This window comes from Salminus brasiliensis, chromosome 8, assembly GCF_030463535.1.
Source record: "Salminus brasiliensis chromosome 8, fSalBra1.hap2, whole genome shotgun sequence".
Taxonomy (NCBI): domain Eukaryota; kingdom Metazoa; phylum Chordata; class Actinopteri; order Characiformes; family Bryconidae; genus Salminus; species Salminus brasiliensis.
The window spans coordinates 10,304,515-10,330,566 of NC_132885.1; the positions used below are offsets into that span (position 1 = coordinate 10,304,515).

General features: G+C 40.7%; 1 protein-coding gene across 1 annotated transcript; it reads right to left on the reverse strand.

Annotated features, from left to right (window-relative positions):
- Position 1: 1 nt before the first annotated feature.
- On the reverse strand, positions 2 to 24,507 carry trpm2 (transient receptor potential cation channel, subfamily M, member 2). Its single transcript, XM_072685566.1, has 32 exons — positions 24,338 to 24,507; positions 22,859 to 23,027; positions 21,553 to 21,733; positions 21,177 to 21,343; positions 20,309 to 20,489; positions 19,229 to 19,290; positions 18,932 to 19,132; positions 17,977 to 18,079; positions 16,528 to 16,649; positions 15,887 to 16,204; positions 15,148 to 15,291; positions 14,306 to 14,438; positions 13,041 to 13,186; positions 12,686 to 12,798; positions 12,273 to 12,380; positions 10,744 to 10,969; positions 10,418 to 10,536; positions 10,108 to 10,246; positions 8,406 to 8,577; positions 7,449 to 7,629; positions 7,163 to 7,344; positions 6,361 to 6,493; positions 5,345 to 5,432; positions 4,838 to 4,925; positions 3,369 to 3,523; positions 3,232 to 3,284; positions 3,101 to 3,130; positions 2,909 to 2,995; positions 2,506 to 2,575; positions 1,084 to 1,194; positions 447 to 560; positions 2 to 219 (listed from the first exon to the last, which is right to left on the reverse strand). The coding sequence occupies exons 1-32, from the start codon at positions 24,505 to 24,507 to the stop codon at positions 103 to 105; spliced, it is 4,383 nt and encodes a 1,460-aa protein (XP_072541667.1). The 3' UTR covers positions 2 to 102.
- Between the last annotated feature and the right edge of the window lie 1,545 nt (positions 24,508 to 26,052).

Below are 26,052 nucleotides of genomic sequence, written 5' to 3' on the forward strand. Positions count from 1 at the left end.
CTGTTGCGAATCTCCTGCAGTTCTGTCTAGGTGAAAGGCTGAGGTATAAATTGTGGATCTTGATGCATTTCTCTGTGTGTGTGTGTGTGTTTTCCCTGAGACTCAGAAGTTGATGTGATGTAACTGGGCGACAAGACGAAGAGCTTCTTGCTGGTATGGACACACGGGTGTTTTGCTGCTCACGTCCTGCCACTGGAGCACCTCAGGCCAGCTGCCCATCTGTGGAGAGAGCTTGCTATTAGATGAGCGTGTTGCAATGGCCTGTATGTGGACCTGGACATACAGCATGTCTTAACAACCTCATTTATACAATTGCAGTGTAAAAAACACCTCCAAATCATTACAGTATATAAAACGTCCAATCAAGTCCAATCTGTTAAGTGTCTATGAAACAGGAGAGCGTATGGGCAGAAATGAGGGAAGAAACAGGAGGAGGGCTCTCCTACCTCACTGCCATCACCCATCAGCATGCTCCGCCAGTCAATGTGAACTGTTATTACAGTGGTTTCCACCCAGGCATTGTCAGTGTTCCGGCTGTCGTCTACGTAACCCTTGAAGACCTGGAAGAGAGCAGGACAAAAGCTGATTTTCTAATGTCTACAAAAACATATATATATACATGGGTGCTATCTTATATATATATATATATACACATGGGTGCATACTTGGGTGCTATCTCAGCTAATATGTCCATGTGGGGCCTGTGTGGGTAGCCCAACTGGGAACCCAAAGGTTTTGTCCATGGGTTGCATGTTGGCCCCACCTATGGATGCCTATCAGAGTCAATGATGGGCATACACTGGACATGGGGCCTAGATCGGACCCATGTGAGACTAAGGTGAGGTGTAATGACAGCCCCCATTTAGGAAGCCCAACTGAGTCCCAGTAATAACACATGCACAAACCCACTCAGAGCCTATGACAAACATGAGTAACCATATTTCCACTGAATACTGTTGCAATTACTTGGCAATAAAAGTTCCTTTCAGAGTTGGCTGGAAGCTTTGACAACACTTGCTCAATGGTCCTCTGGTTGGCAGCAACTACAGCTGGGCGTTTTTTGTTGTTGCCATCCTCACTCACCTCTTTAACACCAGCCGCAGATTCCATTTTGGCTTTGATTTTCTGGTAACGCTTCACCCCTAGTGTAGTTTTCAGCCTCTCAGGTAACGGCTCCCCAGGCAGAGCGGGACCCTGAGAGAGCGGGGGAACAAAGCTTTTAACAGTGGCTTATATATCAGAACTGGATCTTTAGATACAAATGCAGCATCAGGAGTGAAATCTGTTGCACAGAACAGCAGCACAGTTCAACAAGTCAGTCTTAATTACAATGATCAACTGATCACATAAGATTTTCCAGGAGCCAATAAAAAGCAGTGCCTAGCAGTATGGAGGTGTAACTCTTAGCTGGAACCCTGTACTGCATGGTCTTACTGTCAAAACCATTTCTTGTCCCCTTTTCACTGCATTTGGTATTGATGTGAATTGAAAGCTGCCATTTTGAAGATACCAGGTTTTGTTGTGACATCGCTGATTTATCAGATAATTAATTAATGTAAGATATTTTCATTTGAAATTATGCTTTCCTTTTATCTGAATTATAAGTTCCTTAATCCTTCATTTTTAAATGATCATAAGTATACATGCGTTACATGTTCACTAATATGCCTTGCACGCAGTTGCAAAAACAACAAATGAAAAGTCGGTATCACTGACTATAAAAAGTGCATAAATATAAAACTATAACTATATAAAAGTATAACTATAGATATTTTATATTTATACACTTTTTATAGTTAGTGATAGACTTTTCATTTGTTATTTTTGCAACTGCATGCAAGGCATATTAGTAAACATGTAACACACACACACACACACACACACACACACACACACACACACATATATATATATATATATATATATATATATATATATATATATATATAAAACATATATAACTATATATGTATAACTATAAAAAGGGGAAAAATCCAGCTCCAAAAAGTTTGTAGAGGATTTTTAACTTTCAACGTTATTGTCATTATACTAATACAGGGTTGTACAGTACAACCAAACACTGTAAGGCTCTGGTGCAGAATAGGTAAGACATGATATAATAGTGGACAAAAGGACAATAGACAAAACATGAGACAGGGTGCATAGACAATACATACAAAAACAGTTAATACAATACATACAAAAATACACTACTACGTGAATGTGCAAGTGTGTGCATAAAGGTTGGGTGATTAAAGTCCAAGCCAAGTTACTATACAAACTAAGATACTATACTGACTGAGTAAATATATCAATGGTAAAATTGAATAATTATGCTGTCCAGCAATGTGAAAAAAGGGAATCCATTCCACTGAGGTAGACCAGTCTGGTATTGTAAACAGCATCACTTCAGTGCAGGTATACGTATAGCAGCTAGTGTTTAGGTGAGAGAACAGTACACAGCTTATGTGCAGAAAGGGCGATAAACGTAATGAGCGTTCTTACTCCAGGGAAGTTCCAGCATTCTGCTGTCGGGTCCCAAACAGCCAGAAACTCCAACACACCCCCTTCAGTTCTACAGTAAGACAGGATGGACAGATAAATAAACAAACAAACACATTAACCGTCCATCAAAATGTACCAGGTGCTTTACCACCTCTTCTCCAATGTGGAATTTCTGCCTTTAATCAGATGATCTGAGGGCATGACTTTATTGCTAATCTGCTCATATTGTGCTCATAATCTTATCACAGTCTCATCAGTGTTTGAGGAAATGTTTCTGTCAACGAATCAACAAAAAATCTCAATCTGATGATCTGAGGTTCTGTATTTAATAGTGTATTCATCAGTAGTGGATATGAGCTGAATGAAAACGAATGGATTTTAATGCTTCAGGTTTTTTTTTTACCTTGTGATGATCGGGTCTACAACATAATTGGGCCCAAGGCTTTTTAAAGCTCCTCTTCCTTTCATTCCTGTTCGCCCCGCAGGGTTCCTGAAAAGTATTAGATAAAATTTGATAATCTTGTGTATAAGATATAATTATAGTATATATTATACAAACAGTAGGCTGGTAAAGAACTGAAAATTCGCTGTTTACCTGTAGCTGTCTAAGGCAGAAGCATCCAAACTGTTTGGAACAAAAAGTAACATCCTTTAGCCAATTGTATTTGACATAACAGTGCCAGTTACATCCAGACAGGACAGTGGAAAAGACCTATGAGGACTTACTCTCTGGGTTCTTGTTGATTATAAATTGGAGGAAGGTAAGGAGTGAATTCCACCTAAAGCAAAAGAGATTTTCTGATTACTACAAAAAAGCATGTGAACACATACACGTCGTTTGTGGAGCAGGCTAGATCACATACCTCCCAGGGCACTTTCTCCTCAGGCACAGGGAAGCGCTTAACAGTGCTGCCGGGGTAGCGATGCTGCCGGGCGTAGAAGTGATGGGTTTTCTCTTGCTCTGGATCCTGCCCACTAGATTCTGCGGGTTTGCTCTCTACACCCTTAGATACACAGGCTGAAAAGGAAAAGTTTGACCTGTTTCCACTGAAAACAAGATTCTCTACTTCCTCTCTACTCAAACAAAGCTGTCTAAGTAGACCTGCCTTTGGAAAAAGGTGAACACTGGTCCAATGACTCAGGGACTTAATCCCAGAACCACTTTTGTGAAACTACCCATATTTGGGTCCATGTTGCAATTACATGTACATAATGTACATATGATATGTATGCAACAGTTCATAGTAGTTACCAAGTAAATGTTACCAAATAATCTTACAATTAATTAATTACTGAAATACTGAATAACAAGTCTGCAAGTAGTGGAGATTCCTAAACATTGAGCCATATTCATCAATAACTTCCTAAGAACTGCCTTAAATGTGTTTGTAAGAAAGTCTCAACAAAAACCTGCATCGGATTTCTGATTGTTCAAAGCTCTGCTCTTATAATGATGGATCCCACTGACCTTGTGAACTGAACAAATACCAAATCAGAAAACCCTGGTGAATGTCATAATCTTTTGTCAAAATTGCATAAGTAGGTTTTAAGAAGAAGTTTCTCCTGTTATGTTGCGAATTGATCAGTTTCATTTCCAAATGAAAAATACAGAAGACTATTTTGAATTATTTTTGTATTGTAAAACATAAAAGCATAATTTTTTGCTGGGCTTAATTAATGTAATCAATATGTACACAGAAAAATATCAAATTCAAGACACAATGTCTAAAAGGTCTAAATAAAATAGAAATGTCAATATAAATAAAAAAATTATAAAGTTTTTTGCCAATGTACAGAAAAAAGTTTAAACACATTTTAATGACACTAAATATTGATTACATTAATATTAATTGAACTAAAGACATTATGATATTTATGATTTTCTCCCCAATTTGGAACGCCAATTACCCAACCTATACATATTCTCCCCCGGCACATGCACTGTGCAGGTGTAAATCTATACATGACACCAGCCATCGCCTCTTTTTCAGAGCTGCTGGCAATGCAACATCACCGGGCAACCAATGCACTCGGAGGAAAGCGCTCTGAAGCATCAGAATTGCACTGGAGAGATGTGGGGAGTACCCCAACTATCAATCCTCTGGTCATAGAGACAGCGGCTTGTCCCGCTGGACCACTGAACTGAAGACACTGTTAATGAAAAAAAATATTTAGGTTTCTGATGGTTACACATAGTCGGGTGAATTTGCCCCAGGGACATTATTACTGTTCCTTTCAGTTGAGTTAGAGAATAGGACCCATTGTTAGTACAAAAGTGTGCCATATTTCAAACACTGAAGTCTATCTGAAGAAGCGAAGCAATCCAGTTTACCCATTGAAGGAGCCTCCTGTTTAGATTTGAAGTTCTGAGATTTAAGGGTGTCCATGATCCACTGTAGCGCTCTAGTGGACTGAAAGACCTACCAAAAAAACAACACAACCCTTTATCAGACTCTCACTGCTCTACTACTGATGACTAAGAATAAGACTAAGTATTAGTTCAAACTTTGGTTAACTTCAGGGGTTGAGGCAACACTACGTTTTTGTCCTCTATGATAATCCCACATCAGACAAACATGCTTTAGAATTCCAAGGTCTGCATTATCCTACACTAGACCAGGGTTTGTCAGGTCCAGACCTGCAGACTCATTGCTCTCTTCAATTACAAGCCTTCCCTTCCCTTCCACGTACGATTCAGGCAGTCATTAACATGATCAGTGTAACACCACTGTTTCAGGACAGGAGAAAAGGCTAACTGCGTCCTAAGCTGGGGTTGATCAACATGTTGTGTTGACAATTCTTGAACTAGACTGAGCTTCATATTGAGATGATCACAGACCTGTTCCTCCAGCCGGGCAAGCCTTTTCATCATGGCAGCCGAACCCATTTCATGTTCTCGTTCCAGCAGTTCTGACATGGTTCCGACTCTAAAAAGCCAACAAGACTTAATAATAATTGTTCTTCATATATGGTGGCATCTGCCATCTTTTATAGAGTGGTCTGCTGGGGCAGTAGCATCTCGACGGCAGATAAGAAGAGACTGAACTAACTCATAAAGAGGGCCGGCTCTGTCCTGGGGTGCTTCTTAGACCCAGTGCAGGTGGTGGGAGACAGGAGGATGACAGCCTAGCTGGCATCCATGCTGGAGAACAGCTCCCACCCCATGCATGAGACTCTGGCAGCACTGGGCAGCTCCTTTAGTGACAGGCTGCTTCACCCCAAGTGTGTGAAGGAGCGGTATCGCAGGTCCTTCCTTCCTGCTGCCGCCAGACTGCACAACCAGCACTGCTCCCAGCGGACCACATACACAAACACTTAACTACACACACATGTTCAGGGAACAGAGGTCCCTCAATGCAAAAATACTATGTGCAATACCCCCCCCACACACAACATGTGCAATTAAGAGTCATTTGCAATAATCTGTAAATAATATTGTTATTGCTTTTTTAATTCTTATTTATATTGTGTATATAGTGCATTTATTATAATTAATTATTTATCTACTCTACTTCTTATAGTGTCTTGCTATCCCTTTCTGCTGTGACACTGAGAATTTCCCCACTGCTGGACTAATAAAGGATTATCTTATCTTATCTTATCTTATCTTATATATACAGTAACTTGTGCAGGTGCAGTATTTTTCAGTAAGACATGCTATAAAGCCACTGTTTCAATGTTTGAATGATAGTCAGTGGTGATTTAGGATATCAGTGGTAGCAATTTACGGTAAAGAAGCATCATAAGTGATGCATCATATGAATTTTGCTCTATAATGTTATGGAAAGTTATATAACATGAAAAGTGTAGATTGTGTTGGTGTTTATTGGTCACAAGAAGTGAGAGGAGATTTACTTCTCTGCTGTATCCTGGATGCGATGCTCCACACTCTGACTCTTGTCCTGTCTCAGAGATGCCAGATAATTGTCCTTCATGAATGATTCCCATGATAACAGCTCCTCTTCCTCCGACTGAGACAGCTCCTGCCCTGGACACAAGAAATGGCATTTAGCTCTACCGAAGCCTCACCTAAACCCATCTCAGAAAGGTAGTTTAGTTCCATTCCTCATTAGCTTATGATAAATCAGGCCATTTGCACTATATGTCACATTTACACTATATGTCCAAATGTTTGTGGACACCCTTTCTACTGAATGCATTCAGTAATTTAAGTTGCACCCAATGCTGACACGAATACACAGCATGTTAAGTCCCTATCCAGAAGTACTGCCAATCGGATAGGACTCTCTGGAGCAGATAAACATGAATGCATTGGCACCGTGCCTAATGCCAGGCATGAGCTATAGGGGTATAAAGCCCCCCAGCACTGAGCTGTGGAGCAGTGGAACTCTTTTGAAACTCTTTGGTGCTCCATCCAAAAAGTTTGGGGTGAGCTGGAGAGTTGGGGATGAGATAGGTTTGTGATCATCCAACATCCTGACCTCACTTATGTTCTTGTCACTGAATGCAATAAAATTCTCACAGCAATGCTCCTCCAAAATCTAGACAGTAGAGACAGTTACTTAAACAAAAACAGGATAAACTCTTTTTAGTACCATTGCTTTTGGAAAAAAATATGAATGAGCAGGTGTCCCAATACTTTTGGCATTTAATTATCTTATACCAGCAGAAAAGGAAGGCGATGGAAGGTGCTCACTGAATTGCCTGTGTTTCTGAGAGGAACGTTGCAGGAACACGTGTGTGATTAGGAGGTAGAGATGGCTTAGTAGTATGAAGGGTGGAGGCAGCGCGGGACGGCTGTGGTATTCCTTGATCAGCTCATAGCGCTGAAACTTCCAGATGATGTCTGTATTATCCTGCACCTCTGTGAACGTGTAGCTATCGAGCAAAAGGTCAGAACAGTCTGTTTACACACAGAAGGAGTTCTTAATGTAATCAGGAGTTTGGAAATCTCTGGGAAAACAGGAACCTGAGGTACTCACTTGAAGATGGCTATGAGGAGGTTGAGGAGCAGTATGTTGGCAAACAGCAGGTAAACACACAGCATGATGATGGTCAGCCATTCTGGGAAGACTGGAATGTTGTCCTCATTAAGTACTGGACACTTGGGCTTCAGAGGATCTGTGGCATTCACACTGCAACTGTCCATGCTAAACTGAGTGTCTGGACAGCACAAAAAAAGAGGCGGCATCAAAGAGGAATCATTGAAATTCCCAATACAAACATCTACTGAGAAGAATTTATTACATCACACTACTATTATTTCAAAGTTATGAATTGGTTACTATTATACCCCCTGTCAGAAGTATACCGACTGTCCATCTAAGCTAAATTGCTGGGCAGTTAGCACAAACTAAGGGATTAGTCTGAATGAGTGATCAACTGGATCAACAAACAGTATTCCATGTCTATAACTATAATAAATAAACATTGGTATTATTGGTATTAACAATTAATCTTTAATTGAATGAGTCTAACCCTTCTTGATCCTTCAGTCCTTCAAATCCTAAATGTTCCTTTGTCATATAAACACTACAGGCCAAAAGTTTTAGAACAACAGTTTTGTCAGCAGTCCATTGGTAGTGTTGCAAGCCTGCTTTTCTTACTTTTTCATGTCAGCAATAATTTTATTATTGCCCCCCGACCTGTAAAACCTGCAGCTCCATGTCGTCAAAAAAAGGGTTGTTGTAAAACTTAAAACTTAAGTTAGAATCTTAACTTAGAATGGAAGTTAATGTAAATAAAAATTAAAAATAAAAGATTATTCCAAGTAATCTACAACACTTCTATTGGTCTATTTATCCATATTTATCCATCTATTTATCCATTACGCAATTTATTACACAGTATACAGAGGAGCTACAAACCTGCGGAAAAAGCTCAACTTGGTATTTATACTCTCTAGCTTTATACTTTTTACTTTATTACATTGTACTCACTGTCTATACTAGCTGGTAAGCTCCCGAATATGACGAGATAGGGCTCATACACAGCTCCACGAACTATCCAGTTGAAACGCTCCTCATTCTGAATGAGGATCCCTTGTTTGGCCACTCCATAGGCCACCACCCAGATACTGAGCAGGAACATGAAGAAGAACAGATCCATCATCTACAAAAAAAGAGAGATAAAAGAAACAATAAGATCTACTAGTGTAAATCAGTCGGTTGTCTTGCTAAGTAAAACATGTTTTACATGTTTAGGTTCTGAGGAAATCAGTACATCTTTTATTTACACTATATTACAAAGTGATATGAACTTTTCTGAGTTCTGGACCACAGTGAGGGGTTATAAAGTTCTATTTTAAGTATGAGGTGTCCACTGTGGTTAATAAAGGCCACAGCTCTGGGGAAAATGTCAGCATGTCTAGTTGTGTTGGCTTTTGTACTTTGGTCTTCTGCCTGAGGGAAGTGGATGGAACTCGAGAGGTCCAGGGTGAGAGGGGTCAGCTATGATCTCGCCAGCATGCTTCGTTACCCTGCTGTTAAACATGCCCTGGAGCATTGGCAGAGTACACTCTCTACTGTCCTAATTTTCTGGGTTTGGCTCATTCTTGGGCAGTGGACGACCCAAACCAGACAATTATAGATGATGTGAGGACGTGGATAAGTGGATAATAGACAGTCAGCCCCTACAGGGGGCTGCTGTTGAGTCATTAAAACCTGTGAGCAGGTTGGAGATGAAGAGAGCATTACAGAATGCACATGCAGAATGTTCATTTTTACATTTACGGCATTTAGCTGACGCTCTTATCCAGAGCGACTTACAAGGTTACCTGTATTACAGAGGTGGGCCAACGTAGTGTTAGGAGTCTTGCCCAAGGACTCTTATTGGTGTAGCGCAGTATAGCCACCCAGACCGGGAATCGAACCCCAGTCCCCCACATGGTGAGGTAGCTCACTGGCAGGTAGTGGTGTTATCTGTTGCGCCACACCAACCACAGAATGTTCCGCTGGTCTCTAACATTCAACTTCGCTTTCTTCTAAAGGCTTAAACCAATCATGCTAAGCAGAAAGAGATGTACATGTGATGCCTTCAATAATTATGGACTTGATGATCGCTGTGTAGAATTTGATCATCAGGGACGGTGGTAGGTTGAGTCTGTTGAGCTGCCTCAGGAAGACCATCCGCTGTTGTACTCCGCTGGCTACAGAGACCACATTTCCCTAACACTTCAGGTCCATACTAGGTAGCCAACATGTTTGTGGGAAAGTGCCGGATCCCAGCTCTGATACATCAGCCAACAGAGGCCTGTGCTGGCCAGCATCACAATGAGACTGAAGAGGGGAGAGAGCACCATCTATTCACCCAGAGAGAGCATGGCCAATTGTGCTCCCTCTGGCTCGGGCTGCTGATGGCAAAGCAGCATGACCTGGGATTCGAACTCTCAGTGTCAGTGTCTTAGTCTGTAGAGCCACTCTAAGCCCTTCAGCAGCTGCAGCAGAACAACAGTTGCTCAATTTCCTTTGTGAATGCAGACTCAGACTTAGAATATGAATGTTTGGTTTGGAAATTCAGCCTAAGACATTAATTAATTCATGTGATAATAAGGAGGTTCTCCTAAAGGTTGTCTTAAGGTTCTGTAAATGCATTAATTATATGTACCCCACACCGATTGTAGAATAGGAGTGTCATTCTCACCATTCTCCTGACAATGATGATCTTAGGACCTAAGGTTCTGCTGATGGTAAAGATGGCCATCAGGCGCAGGCAGAATATGATGAAGTCAATGCAGAGAATGACTTTACCCACATAGAAAACTGTTCCATTAGCTTGAAGCCTGGAACAGAAGCAAAGTGTCTTGTGAGCAAAATGCTATGCTTAACTAAAAGCCCTGCCAATATGACAATATAAAAAATATAGAATTGATTATGCCATGGCTTTAAGTGAATAATGGATATTCAGGCCCTATGAGGAGCTTCTGGTGACTCAGCAAGAACTGTGAGCAGACCTGCAAGCCAGGCCGGTGATGAAGAGCACTATCGACAGCACATCCAGAATGTTCCACAGGTCTTTAATGTACAGCTTCGCTTTCTTCTGAAGGCCAAATCCATCTGAATCATGGAAGAGCTAAGCAGAAAGAGATGTATGTGTAATGCCTTCCATAAATATTATCTATATATAAATTATTAATGATTCATATTTTACTCTTATGCTTGGTAGACAATCCCTATGGTGAAACCCTTACTTATGAAAAATTACTGACATTGCTTAACTGTGCTTCATGCTTCCTCATAACTGCAATCCGAGATCTGTTTGCTTCCACATGAAGCTCACCTGTCTGACCTCCTCACACACCAGAGAGGTGAGCCACACATAGAGGAGGAGCTCTCTCCAGGAGGGTGTGGGCTGGAAGTCCATCATCAGTACGACAGCAAACAGCCACAGGAAACCGAAGTAGGACGCGATGTTCCAGTAGAACTTCACCTGAGGGCACGTGAACAGACCCAATAGCCTTGTCCAGCAGTTCAGAGGGCGCAGATCAGACTTTGGCGGTTGGTCACTGGAGGAACAATGGATAGACTGTGTTATTCTTCATGCAGTGGCTCACTAACGCTAACTGTATGAGATATCCTATACCATCAATTTAGGCCTGTAAAGAAGGAGGTGCAGAAGTTTGAAGACCAAAACCAGTCGGTTCAGAGACGGCTTCTATTCTCAAGCAATTCGGCTGCTGAATGAACAATAGCTTGTGGACTGTGGACCTCATCTGTACCATCACACCTCCTCCCCATACAAACACACTGTGCACTTATGACTGAAACCCCTATGCACAGTCAAATGTGACAATAGAATGGATCATTTAAATAATGATGTGGTCTTAAACGTCTTACACATACTGTAAAAAATACATACACCGATCAGACATAACATAAGCACCACCTGCCTAATACTGAGTAGGTTCTTCTTGTGCCAGCACAACAGATCCGACTATTCGAGGCATGGATTCTACAGGGCCTCTGCATGTGTCCTGTGGGATCTGGCACCAATACATTAGCAGCAGCTCCTTTAGGTTCTGTAGGTTGTGAAGTGGTCCTAGATGCATCGCATCAATGCGCCATAGATGCCCATGACCCTGTCACCTTCTCACCGGCTGTCCTTGCTTGGAGCACTTTTGGTAGGTACTGACCACTGCATACCATGTCAGAATAAAACGCACAAGAGTTCGGTTTCCGGTTGCCTGATGTTTTGGAGATGCTCTGACCCAGTTGTCTAGCCATCACAATCTGACTCTTGTCAAGGTGTCTCAGATTCTTACTCTTACCCATCATTCCAGCTTTTAACACCTTCATCACCTTCAAGAACCAACTGTTCACTTGCTGTCTAATATATCCACCCTTAACAGATGCCACTATAGATGAAGATGATCAAATTTAACTTTAAGGTAAAGGTGCATGTATTTGTCATCTGTACTATGTACAGTGAAATGTGTCCTCTGCATTTAATCCATCTGTGGAAGTGAACACACACACACACACACACACACACACACACACACACACACACACACACACACACACACTAGTGAACTAGGGGCAGTGAGTACACACACCCACCCAGAGCGGTGGGCAGCCAAATCTAGCACCCGGGGAGCAGAGAAGGTAAAGGGCCTTGCTCAAGGGTCCAACAGCGGCAGCTTGCCGAGCCCGGGAATCGAACCCACAACACTGTTATCAATAGCCCGGCTGAGCCACATTGTCAGTGGTGCGAATGTTCTGGCTGATCGGTGTATATGCCTCACTTTAAATATGATCCTTATCTTATCTCTATCCTCATTAGCTTCATTTGTGTAAAAATGTCAGTACCGATTGTGAGATTTGTTTAGGTCATCACTACAGAACCCAGTGATAGAATCCATCACCAGCTTCTCTTCTTCTGTCCGCTCTGCCTCCCTTCGCATGGCTTCGTCACGCCTAATAAAAGGCACAAACACACACATTAAGCATCATTATTATCTACCATAATATTCTCAGTCATTTTCTAAATGCTAGTTATGACACATTCCTCAGAAATGTAACCAAAGGTGGTGGTTTATCTCTCAGTCTCAGCAGTGTTATACTTACATAGCACTGAAAAAAGAGTTCTTTGACTTATACTATTATAATAGTGGAACCCTGTTGGTGCTAAATAGCTGTTTCAGTTTTAGATGAAACAGCGCCACCCTGTGGTAGACCTTCTAGAGGTTGTAGTAATTTGCAGTAAATTGGTGTCTGGTTACCTGAAGGCCAAAAACCCAGTGTAGATAAGTGGGAAAAAAAACATGCAGAGCGGAAGCTTCCACTGTGGGTTATCCACTGCCACCTCCCCACACCAGATCTGAGTCAGCAGGGCCTGAAAGAGTCAATATGACCAGTCCTAATATGCTGTTTTATCCTCTTAACTGTAGAAAAATGTAATAATCAGCCTTAAGATGAATAAATGAATAATAATCCAGTCACATAAAAAACAGTTATGAACTTTTACTGTAGAGTTTCCCAACAGATCATGTATGAAATCAGGACATCTGAACCACATGGGCTCGATTTTGCTTATTCTTGAACTGAGATAACTGAAAGTAGGTCAGGTGTACTCACCTGGACTCCTGAGTGAGCTATAAAGCTCTTATCATCAGCCTCGAGGGCGAGGCGCAGACAGGTAGCCCCACCCCAGGACGAAGAGACCCTGGTCAGCAGCTTCTGAGCTCTCTGTTCGTCACAGCTGTGACACTCGCTGAACACACCTGCAAAGGCAAAGAGGGTTTCATCAAGTTCTCTTAAGTTTTGTCAGCTGCTCGTCAGTGAAAATGTTTTAATCCAGTATTAAACTTAATATCGGCTTATTCAGAAGATGGGAAGATAGGAAGGTGTGTTCTCAGCTTTATTCTACAAGGGTGCTTCAACGACGAGCACCTGCAGCATCTCAGGTGATTTTTAAGAATGTTTAATTGTTTATTTTCACCAACACTACCAGTATTTCTGGGCCTCATTTGGTCTAAAATGAATCCTTCCATTCAAAAGTTGTATATAAAAAAAAAAAAAAAAAAAAAAAAAATAATATATATATATATATATATATATTTTTTTTTTTTTTTTTTTTTTTACATTTACATTTAAGGCATTTAGCAGATGCTCTTATCCAGAGCGACTTACTTGCTTTGCTATTTGCTTAAGAATAACTAGTTTGCTAGGCTAAAATTCAAAGATTCAAAGATACTAATTATCAAAGATATTTTACATTTTAAAAATGATCTGCATTCAGAACATTTTTAATGATTTATTTCTAATTTTACCACATTTTTTAACCCAAATGTGAATGTCAATTACCCAATCCCCAAATAAAAAAAAAGCAGTTTGGAAAATCTCTCCTCAGAAAATAACAATATAATTCTTTCTCTGCCAGTTCAGAGTAGATTCATCACAAGGCCATCAATAATAGAAGAGAATGATAAAAAATGAGTAGACCGGAGTTTTTAAGGATCTTCACACTCACACATCTCTATTACAAACATGGTTCTTTAAGGAAAACACGGTTCTTCTATGCATCACTCAAAGAACCATTTGAATGTGTAAAAAGCCTTTGGCAGCAAATCACAGCAAATAGACAATTATTATGCATAATTTAATTTCATGTTCTGAAAAAACTTGAACACTGAATAAAACATCTAAAGTGCCTGTTCAGAATGATGTAATCAATACTGTTGAAGTTATTATTGAATAAAGCAAAAACAATGGTAACAATATAATGTCAGACTGCAGGATGGTGGTATGTGTATCCTAATGCACAACCCTACTGACGCTAAGTGAAAGTTTGAAGACGACATCAGGAGATACTGAAGCATTGAATGAATGCTGCACTGTACCGATGGCTCGTTTCTCATAGTGGCTGGCGAGTTCTCTCATAGACTCTGCTTCCTCCCCATTATCCCCTCCCTCCCGAGCCAGTTTCTTCAGGATCTTACTGGCAGCCAGAGCAGCAGCAATACAATCACTGCACTGCAGATAAACACACACAAAACAGACATGCAGAGAGGATTTTACCAGATCGTAACCACCGAAAGGTAAAAGAATCATTTATCATCTACCCCAGACTTAGCTGATTAGCCAAGACATGTGGCATGTGCTTCTTTGGAATGGGAGATGCTGGGCTAACAACCACTGGACTGTCACCAATCTCACTTCTTTAAATCATGCCAAAAATCATAACATATATATATATATATATATATATATATATATATACAGCTCTGGAAAAAAAATAAGAGACCACTAAGAATGGCATAAATGTGAAAGACTAGTGGAGAGCCTGAGAGAATTAAAATTATTATACTAATTTCTTTGCATTATTTGAGCAGTTGTTTTTGAGCAGTTGTCATTTTTTGCAAATAAATGGTCTAAATATAAATATATTTATTTGGAATTTAGGGGAAATGTTGTCCATGGTTTATGAAATAGAATGCAAATGTTAATTTGCCTAAACACATTGCCTAAAAATATAAAACTTATAATGTAAGGTAGTCTGTTAATGTTTTCTGGAGCTACATATATATATATATATATATATATAGTGATTGTTAGCAATGTTAGCCTAGCATCTAAACATACCATAGTGTGTGATTCCAAATAATGCCTTGGCTGAATGATGCATCAGACACATCTTTTCTGGGGCTCTTTCTCACCATCCGTTGAACCCCACTTGCATTACCTCTTCCCAAGCAATTTCTGCCAGCTCTCTTTTGTTCTGCAGCACACTCCAGAGGAAGAGGTCTCTGCCTGGGTCCCACACAGTGTCTGGAGCCTTCTCCTCCCCAAAGCATGGAAGCTCCAGTCCATGTCCTTTGGATGGCAGCTGACAGGATGACAGTTCATATCAAAATGACAACTTAAATCTGGTCTGAGAAACTGTTGGGTGCTGCTGCCAATAAGTCTGTACTAGACCACAGAAAAAGTAGCTAGCAACCTAGTGGCTACCCTGCTCAGCTCAGGACCTGCTTATGCTGGTAATTGGTTTTGGATGGGCTAAGCTGGTCTTTGTTGGTCAAATGGGCGAATAAACATACCATGTGCTGGAAAGTTAGCTGGTTAACAAGCTCTTGACCAGCACAGTGTATGTTGTATTTCATTTTGGGCTGGTCAACCAGCTTGACCCTTCCTTAGACCCTATTGCAGTGGTCTACAAGCCTGCCCCTGGAGAGCTCCTTTCTTGCAGCTCAGTCTTGGAACCTACATTTATCATGCTCATCCAATTATTTACTGCCTTCAGAAGTCCCTGATTGGCTAAATGGGGTTTGTTAGATTTGGGTTGAAGTAGAAACCAGCAGGAAGGTAGCTCTTCATGAGATGGGTTGAAGACCACTGCCTTACTGCCATTATGGCACACAGAATTTGCATTCCTCACCATGACTAACAGTATCACATGAACTCTTGAGTTGATGAAGTCTTACTGTGACACTGATGTCGTAATTGGATATCTCTAGTCTGTGTCGGGCTGGTGCTGGAAGGTAGAGCGGCCGAGTGAAACTGCCTAGCAGATGACGCACTTCAACTGCCACATGGCTCAGTGCGATTTTGGAGCCTCCTGGAGCACGCTTGGCCAGCTTGCGCAAGAAGAGGCAGCTGGGCAGGTGTGTATACAGCTCATGGAGTGTGTCTTCATCTTGGAGGAACTGCCGGATACACACGCCGTTCTCCAGAAGAAGACGAACAAACTCTGGTTTATGGCCCACCAGTGCGGAGAACATGGCCTGGTGCAGATCACTGGACTGAAGAAGAACAGCAACAATTGAGAGTGTATCAGCAGGGTAACTGATTGCAACTGGGCTGAACGCTGGGCTCAACTCATGAAAGTAATGTTCGAACATCTTGTGTAAAGTCTTTCTAAAAGGGTAGAGCCTGTTACTGCAGCAGAACAAGATTAACTCCCTATTTAAACCCTAAGCAGCAAAATATTGGCTGAGAAGGTGTCTACGATTTTGGACCAAACCGAGAGCAAATTTATGGTTCTTGGTGCCATAATACATGTTTCACATGCAAGTGAGCCTAACATGATAGACTGAAAGCAATATTATTTGCTTGATCAACAGACCTTCCACTGACTTTCTTCAGTGAATATCTCACTCTCTGCAATGTCCACACGGTTCCAGGCCACAGCCAGCTCCAGCTGTCTCTCCCTGTTCTGCTTGCCCACACTAAAACTGCTCCGGGAAGCTACAGAGGGAGAAACAGGTCAGTTCTGCTATTCAGCTTTCAGTCAGTTACCATCAAAATGTACACCGGCATCTCAAACAAATCCTGCATTATTCCATGCTACGTTTAAGGTGATCTAGAGTTGCCTTTTGAATCTTAAAAGGGTATCATTCAACAAGTCAATGACTTTAGGTATAGGCCCGTGCATTATTATAAACACTGTATACTCAATGAAGTTAATGCATCATGTACATCATGTATCCAGAGGTTTGTATACTTATCTGTTTAATGCTTCCAAAACCAAGCCCATTAATACAGACTTTGTCCTTATTTCACTTATAATGCACTTATAATGGTGGTGTAACAAATCACAAAACTCACAGTTGAGATTCGATCACAGGTTTTGAATCACAGATCGGATCATTTCTCAAAAAAGCAAGAAAGAAAAACTTGGGACAAATGCGAGAGAGTAAGTTTAGCTTTCAGAGCTTTCCTGCTTTCATTTGTATTAGTGACATTTATTTATGAGCTGTGTCCAAAACTGTGCCCTGCTCACTATACAATGCACTACTTTGGGGTTTTGCCATTTTGTAGTGACGTTCGAAAATACAGTGCTGAATTTTCAGAGCACTGTATCAGTCCCACAATGCACCGTAATATATAGAATACTAATGATGTACACTAATTGGACTTGGAATACCCATAATTCCAACATTCTTTGTGTTGTTTGGTTTGAAGATTCGTGTGCAGCTTCTCTGAGGAAGGCCCGACGCAATCCGTACAGATCCCTGATTTTCCGCAGTCCATCACACCATTACACCAGTAGCCTCTACTTTTTGTGAATGATTTTCATTAGATGCAGGAACATTGCTGTAAGGATATGTTTGATTCAGTCACAAGAGCAAGAGCAATGATTGGGTGACTAGTTCTGGGGAACATAGTTCCACTGCTCCACAACCCAGTACATGGCAAAAAAAAGTATTATTTAAGTATTTAAAAGCAGAAAACTTGGGATTCTCAATCATAGACTGGTTTACCAAATATGATGCTTAATGCAACGGTTCACCTTTTCTAACAGGGATCGGTGTGCTTTTTATATAGCAAAGAAAAAGCAGGATACATTCTACAGACCTCAATGCTTTCTTATTCAGAGTGCTAGGTATATCTTTCTTTCAATAAGCCCCTGATGAGGTGATGCAGTATTTACCAGTTAACTATATGGAATGTACAACCATCCAATAAGCACCTGAATACAGCACAAATCGAACATATAAAGACTTCAATTCCCAGTGCAATTTCTAGCATATGACAAATCATATAGCATAACTAAGAGGAGGGCATTTTTCACCTTTTAGGAAAGCTTGAAGAATGGCTACATCAAGGTCACTGTTTTTGTCCTCATCAATGCGGAACACTGTCAGTAGCTGGGGCATCCGTATGATGTCTTGAATCTGTGAACAATGAAAAGTTATCTGAATGCATGATCTTCCACATGGAGCTACTGTACATTTTCTCAGTTAGCTTTTCTCACGTTTGCACTACAATGATCCAGATTTTGAATCACCCAGTGACTTTTGTGGTTATCAGGTCTAATAGATGACTGTCGAGAACATGGACGTTGTGGTTCTACAATATGAAGCCAAAATTGTCTACCATGTTGTCAAATTTGAAACCAGAGTCTGTGCAGTCTACTCATTTGGTAGACCTGTCCCCTTCTCCAAATCAAGCATGTCTCAGACTGCCTTCACTGAGCTTACAGTGCAGAAGCAAAGCAGATTCTCCCCCTGGGGTCCCAGTTAATCAGATCACAGGTATCAGTAAAAGTTAGTTAACAGTAAAAGTTAGGCTTATGTAAAATTGCCTACAACTCAGCTACTTCATGTAATGAACAGAAAGGGAGTGACGCCAGGATTGCAGACAGTGTCTTTCAGCCAAGGCTGTCAATCACTTCATTCCTAAGCGTAACCCCACCATCTCACAATATGGTAAAATTAGGTTTTAAAAAAGTTATATATTAGCACAGGGAAAGAAAGACAGACAGTTTAGAGGAGGAAAATAAGATGTAAACTGGGCTGTTTAGTCATTGAAACATATGGGGATGGGTGGAGCTACACATCATACTGCAACCAGCCAGCAGAGGTGCTTTTTTTGAGAGGTGTTGGACTGTGGATGGATGTCTGCCCAAACCAAATAAACCACTAAGACATTGCAGGGGGTAGAAACTGTAGAACTGATTTGTGTGAAAAAGTGCAGGAGCTTGAATTTGTGATTGCACTGTGGACCAAGAACCTTGTCAGTCTAACCTTCTTGGTCCACTCAATGATCTTGATCTCAGAGAAGGACTCAAACTCCTCTCCAAAAAATCTCTTCATTAGTCGTTGGATCAGAGCCAGAGTGACCTTAGACACGGGTAGGCCCGCCACATGGGCGATGACATCAGCTAAGCGGCCAGAACCTTCCAGAATCACACAGGGAGTGCTGTTCATCATGGAGTTGTAGATAGTCTGTGGGAAGGGAAATGTGCCAACGTGAATGTGATTCAAATTTCAAAGATATACAAAGAAGTAGAAAGATGCAAGGGTACCAGAGTAGAATCTCACGTTTAGAGTTCCGGGTCCGCCATCCAGCACCACACACACGACGGGAATCTTCACTCCACTCTCTGATAACACAATCAGTAGGTCACATAATCAGTGGGTCACATATAAGCTGCATTAGAAGCCTAGGCTGCAGCCAAGGTAGAGCGAGTCTACCTTATGTAGGTCTGTCCTCTGTAGGACTGTCCTTCTTGGAATAGGAATATTTTAATGAGACTGGGAATGGTGGGAACATCACCATAACGGTCCCAACTCTTGCCCCAGCAGTCCGACAACTTGCATGCTGTTTCATTTCTTCACAGAAATGAATTATAAAAACTAAGATTTTTATAACAAATTCTGCTTTGTTTTTTTTGTTTGGTTTGTTTTTTTTACCCCATGTGCGCAGAGAACTGTGGGTAATCAAGGGCCAGGAAGGATACATCAGTTGCGTCCTACCAAATTGCTCAAAATGTGGGCTGCATACGAAAGACTTACCTCAGCTGCAGCCTGGGCTCTGGAACACAGCTATAATCAGTATTATACAACAATTACTTCCAACCTCACTATCTGATTGGTTGAGAAAATGTATCACTCCACAGACGTGTTTACAACATTTAAAAGGCAAGTCTGGTCATCTAAAGGACATCACTGCAATGGAGCCAAGCAGTAATTTCTAATCACACAGGGCCAGGCTTCCATCTCTACGAATGAGGAGAGGCCAAAATACTCAAAACCCAAAAAGTTGTGTGTTTTCGGCTCATTCTGGTACTTGCGCTTGTGCAGCTCTCCACATAAAGGAAGACTTTCCCCTCCTCCACTCATAATAAGCAAGCTTTAGGGACCGTAAACAAACGCCATATTGAGCATTATGAGAACTCCCATTCATATTTCAACCAGTCGCCGGCCTCCTCATTTATAACGTCTCTGGCTGAACTTGATACTTTGATGATTTACAGCACTAATCTATGGCTCGTGCCTACGGCCAAATCACAGCCGTGATGTTATTCGCTATTACACTCCCTGTATTCTATTGCTTTGTTTAAACCACTAGTGGTGGAGGCAGGAGCCAGGCTTCTGGCTGAAACACCACTGCACACTCACCTCTCTTTCCCAGAGGCTGATCTGAAATCAGTTTCTCCAACCGCCCACGAAGCTCAATCTCAGCCCCATAATGACCGTTTGTTCCATCATCCACCAACAGGAAGTGAGAGTGGTTAACGTCTAGACAGGAGAGTCGTCCCTGACCCTGCTCATCCAGGTAGTAATGAGCAGGAAAGCGACCCTAAAAAAGCAAGACATGTCACTGGATTTCTTTTAATCTACTTCACAACATCAGGCTGTAAAAAGCATTATATAAATAAACTGGACTGACTGACCACCAGATTACAGCATATCAAAGAAAACAGTGCATACACTATATGGACAAAAGTATTGGGACGCCTGCTCATTCAATGTTTCTTCTGAAATTAAGTGTATTAAAGAAGAGCTTATCCTTTTGCTGCTTTTGTTGGAGTAACTGTCTCTACTGTCCAGGGGGAAAGGCTTTCTATTCGATTTTGGAGCATCGCTGTGAGGATTTGTTTGCATTCAGCGACAAGAGGATGTTGGATGATTGCCTGCATGGGGAAGAATTTCCAGTGGAAGGACTTTAGGTCATTGAATGTGTCTTGTAGAGATGGATGCGTTTCCACTGCTATAATGTGGCTCAAATGCGTCTCAGACCACCACCTGAAGTGGTTTAAGTGATCGAATTTGAATCTTGTTTAAATGCATATTGCATATTACACTTTTTATGTGGCTTGGCCTTATCCAGATGTAATCCTTACACTCAAGACGCATGAAGTGACCAGGTGTAAACTGGGTCTTTGTGTCAATTACGAGTGCCTAGGTTCCTAATAAGTAAACAGTTGGCAAAATAAATGCATGCCTCCCATTAACAGCACAGTATATCTACTTTGTAACAGGTCACCTCAGGATGGACCAGAGTCTGCCGGTTGTGGATGACCCCCCACGTAGCTATACCGATGGTCACAATCTGCCCCTCCACAGAGCTGCTGCTGAGGGTGTAGTCTCGCACTGCCATCCCGACATGCTTCATCACACCTGTGTGTGTGCCACCTGTCAGGATCCAGGCACCTGTCACAGGTGTAAATGAATTGCTCTGATCAGGGTTTGAAGCTTTTAGATCTTCAAGAGGAACAGTTGGATAGAATGATTACAAACATGCAGTATAATCACATTAATTGACATTCTACAGGCCACAGTGCTGTAAATATAGAGTTAATTAGTATTATCATTATAGCACACTCTTGCTGAAGAGCAGAATACTGGCAGAGCCCCAGTACCTGTGCTCTGGGCCACTTTAATCAGCCCTCTGCGGAACTTGTCCTTCAAGTGAGTCTTTATGTAGAAGTTTTTGGCTCCGCCTGTCACTGAGATTAAAAGGTTTGGAGGGTGGAGTTTCCAGCGTTCTGTCATCAGCTGGTACAAGACCTCAGCGGATGTTTCTGAAGATACACGGATATACTGCATACACACACACACACACACACACACACACACACAGTTACACGCGCAAAACTACAGTGATCTACAGTCATTTCCCTTTTTTTTTTTTTAACCATTTTCCACATTTCATAATAATAGTGAAGATCTCAACCCTAATGAATATGAAATTGCTACAATCAGGATATTGGCTTTCAACCAAGCAGGGCTCCTCAGACACACCTTACTTAACAATACAGCTGAATGATTCAAATGAGAACAGACATTAAGCAAATAAAGTTAGATCATGGAACACATTGTAATTAGGATGGTATAATGATGGTATATTGAGAAAAAATATTATTTATGAAAAAATATGTTGAGAAGCATTTAAACATTATATTTTTACGTATTGTTTTGGGAGAATTCTCAAATGTATATATATATATATATATATATATATATATATATATATATATATATATATATATATATATATATATTATTTTTTATTTTTTATTTATTTATTTTTTAAATAATATTTGTATATAATCCATATACATATATTTACTTTCTACTCGCTTGTCCCTGCTTACACTAGCTAGCTAACATTTACACCTTGAGGTCACATCTTTCTTGCTCTATATATATCTTCCTCTTCCTTTGCATTTGTATTTCTATGCAAAACTGCCCTTTCAGTTTTGGTTATTTGTAAATACCATTATTCTCTTTTTAAAACTCATAATTCATACTTTTGGCCGCCAACATTGACTTTCTGAGATGATATCATGTACTAGTATGTTTACCATGTATGAGGTGGTTTGTGGATATGTTGGGTATGTTGGAAGCCAGGGAAAATCTGAACACTGTGTTAAATGCTGTCTTTTCCGATCTAGGCAGCCCACAACCACTGACATGTTTGCCTTATTTAACAGTTTGTAGGTTGGTAGGACCTCTTAATACCCAAAGGCATGTGCACAAGCACTGAAAAAGTGAGGTTTTTATATGATTAAGTTTATTCAACCAGGTGTGTACAGGCATTGGAGAGAAGGTTGTATCTGTATTTCTAGAGTGCAGTGTACTCAGGTTGTAATGACAGTTTCGGGAGAATATGTTTCAGTGTGTAGTCACAAAAGGTGCACAGAAGCATCACAAACGGCTGTTTACCTTGCCTGTTTTTTGCCCAATTCCCCCAAAGCATATGTCGCCAAATGCATCAGTGGGGGCTTCTCTAATATGCCTGTTTTGGTCCCACCGCTCCCCCATGAATTCCTCCGGCTTGATGGCCTCATCAGTGTGGTGGACCTTTGAGTAGCCACACATGCAAATCCCCTCTCTGTTTGGAGTAATCCACATTCACACATGGGTTACTGCTCAACAATACCACACAGCACACACACTGGCTGACTACCAACAGAATGGTCAAAAGAGCTGGACTGAATGGAGAGAAAATGAACATGGTGACAGAGTCAGTGGTTCAGAACTAGCAATGTAGTGAATACAAGCAGGCACAGGTAGAACACTGTGAATGTCCAACTCTTGTACATTCAGGTCAACACATCTGCAACTCTGGTATTTACCATTTAATACATTGTCAATACTGTATTTAAGGGTTTCATGGTGTATATGATTTAAGCTATGATATAGAAGAACCACGTTTGGTTCCATAAAGGTGACTTGAGAGTGATAAACCTTTAAAAGGTCCAAAGAATCTTTATCTAGTTCTGATACAAACCTATGAAGGTATATGAAGGTTCTTTACCTTTAAATTGTTAAAATAAAGGACCCAAATAGGATTCTTTGGGGTGATACCATAGAAGAACCTAATTTACTTCCCTAAAGAACCTTTTAAAGAACACTGTTACTGCTCAAATCCAGTACATTCAGGTCAACACATCGTCAGCACTGGGGTATAGCATATATTACACTGTACATTCTGTATATGGTCATTTAAGCAATACTAATACTGGAAGAACCACTTTCAGGTTCCATAAAGAACCATGTTTGTAATAGAGAGTGAAGAACCATTTGAAGGTCTGAAGAATTTATTTACCTATAGTTCTGATACAAGCCTTCACTTGTAGCTTGTAGATATAAAGGTTCCTTAAGGTTTATAGGGGTTATAGGGTTCCAAATGGGGTTCCTTGGAGTGATACCATAGGAGAACCACATTTACTTCTCTAAAGAAGCTTTAAAATGATGCTAATTTGATATTCAAGTGTGAAGAACCTTTTAGAAGATTAAAATACTTCCATCTAAAGTTGAATATTCATATTACATTGTGTTAGCTTACCCCTTAAACGGCCTTTGGACTGCCGGTGGGTCGAAAGTGGACCCCACTTCTATTACCAAAGCATAGCCCCACCAGTTTCTAGTTTCTACAGTCCCTGTAGTTACTGAGTAATTGCTGTGTAATACTGCTTGCTGTCCTAAGTGGTTAAACCCATGAATCCAATCTAAGAACTATTTTTAAATAGAACCTTTCAAAGACCTTTTTAAGATACATGTTAAGTACATAACCTGTTTCTGCTATACTCTAGCATTACTCAACAGAAAATGCAAGGTCAACTGAAAGAGCACTCTCTCTTTTAGACAGGACACTAGACCTGGACAAACACAGTCAAGCACCTACTGGTAGCTACATACCTGCCATCTTCCACATAGAAGCAGCACTCCTTCTTCTTGATGTTCTCCTTAATCCAGGAGGACAGGGAGCAGCGCTGGAAGGAAGGAGACAGAGAAAGGTATCTGGAGGTTTTAGCCACACTCACAGCTAGAGTGTGCACCAAAACCGGCTCCACTGCTGTCTCCCCCATACTCACAAACCGAGAGAGAGCGAGAGTGAGAGAGGGGGGTAAAGAGACAAGGTGAAGCTGGGACAGGGGAGGCTGGAACAAAACAGAGTGCAGAGCACTGCAGTGGGAGTGGAGCTCCCTGCCACAGCTCTAGTGATGTCATTCAGATGAGACGAGCTCAGCAAGCAGAGGCCAGCACTGTTAAGAGGCTGATGCTGGATGCTGAAATCTGACCAGCAAGAGATCCATTAGCTCATGTGTTCGATTAAAGAAGTGAATTATCCAAATGGAGGAAGTCTGCAGCCGGTACTGAATGCATTTGATTCACATCTTAACATGATTACACATGAAAAATGATTGTGTTGATATCTGTAGTGCCGACATGATACACACATACACTCGATACAGGGATGAATCAGCTTAATTCACAGCAGTTTGTCTCAGTGTTTAGAGCCACTAGCTTATATTTCAAGGAAATTTAAGAAAAATCCAAAATAATAACAGTAATAATAATAATAATAATAATAATAATAATAATAATAATAATAAATGTGTTTGTGACTTTAAAGATGAAAAGAAACAATCAAAAATGCCAGACGGGGGGTGAAATATTGTATATCAAGATCAGGTAATGAGCAGGTTAGGTGGTGTTTAATTGCAATAATGACCATTTAATACAACAGATTTATATTCTATTGAAATCCAAAGTCAAAGAAATGATAAAAAAAAATGTCTCACCTTTTCAATACATAACTGCAGGGCGTCCACTCCCACCTTCCATAGATGCAATTTGTCCGCTTCCACTGGATGGACATTATTCTGTAAATTGGGAATTTCTGTGAACACATTAATAAAATATACATATCAGAATTTATTGTTGGTGTCAAAGTAAAAACCCATTATCTCCAAAATAGCAACTTTACAGCAGAAGTCTGTATTCCAGGCCATTTTTGAGCATTTCTATTGGTTCATTTATCATGAAATTGTGACACAATGTAAAGGACAGAAAGATTCAAACTATGTCAAAAAGTAAAAATGGTCAAAATTGGAGATTTGGACAACACTAAATGGTAAAACCTTTTCACTACCTGATCTTACTATTGTTCTCAAATTTACAAAAATGGCTGCATCACCATGACTCTCACCTACTTAAACTGTGACAAAGGCAAAAAAAAATCAGTAATACGTACCAAACATCGCTCCTTTTTCATTCCAGTTCAGTTCAGGAGGAGTAAAGATGACTTCCAAGATCCTGTAAAAATACGAAGCAAGTCTCATAGTTAAATCCCACTATTTCATCATCTCCTCCCAGACATCAAGCCGGCAATGAAACACCAGTCATTTACTAACATACTGTTAGGAGAGAATTATGAATTATTAATAGATCCCAATAAACACAAACACACACATAGGCCATTTACTCTTCCCTCTGATGCCTCTGTGGTTTGTTCACTTCACAAGTGCCTGCCCTATTAAGCTTATTAGTATCACAATACATATAAAAAATTAGTCTATAAATTATATATGAAATGGCAACGTATTTCTAAATTTGATTTGTCGTTGTAT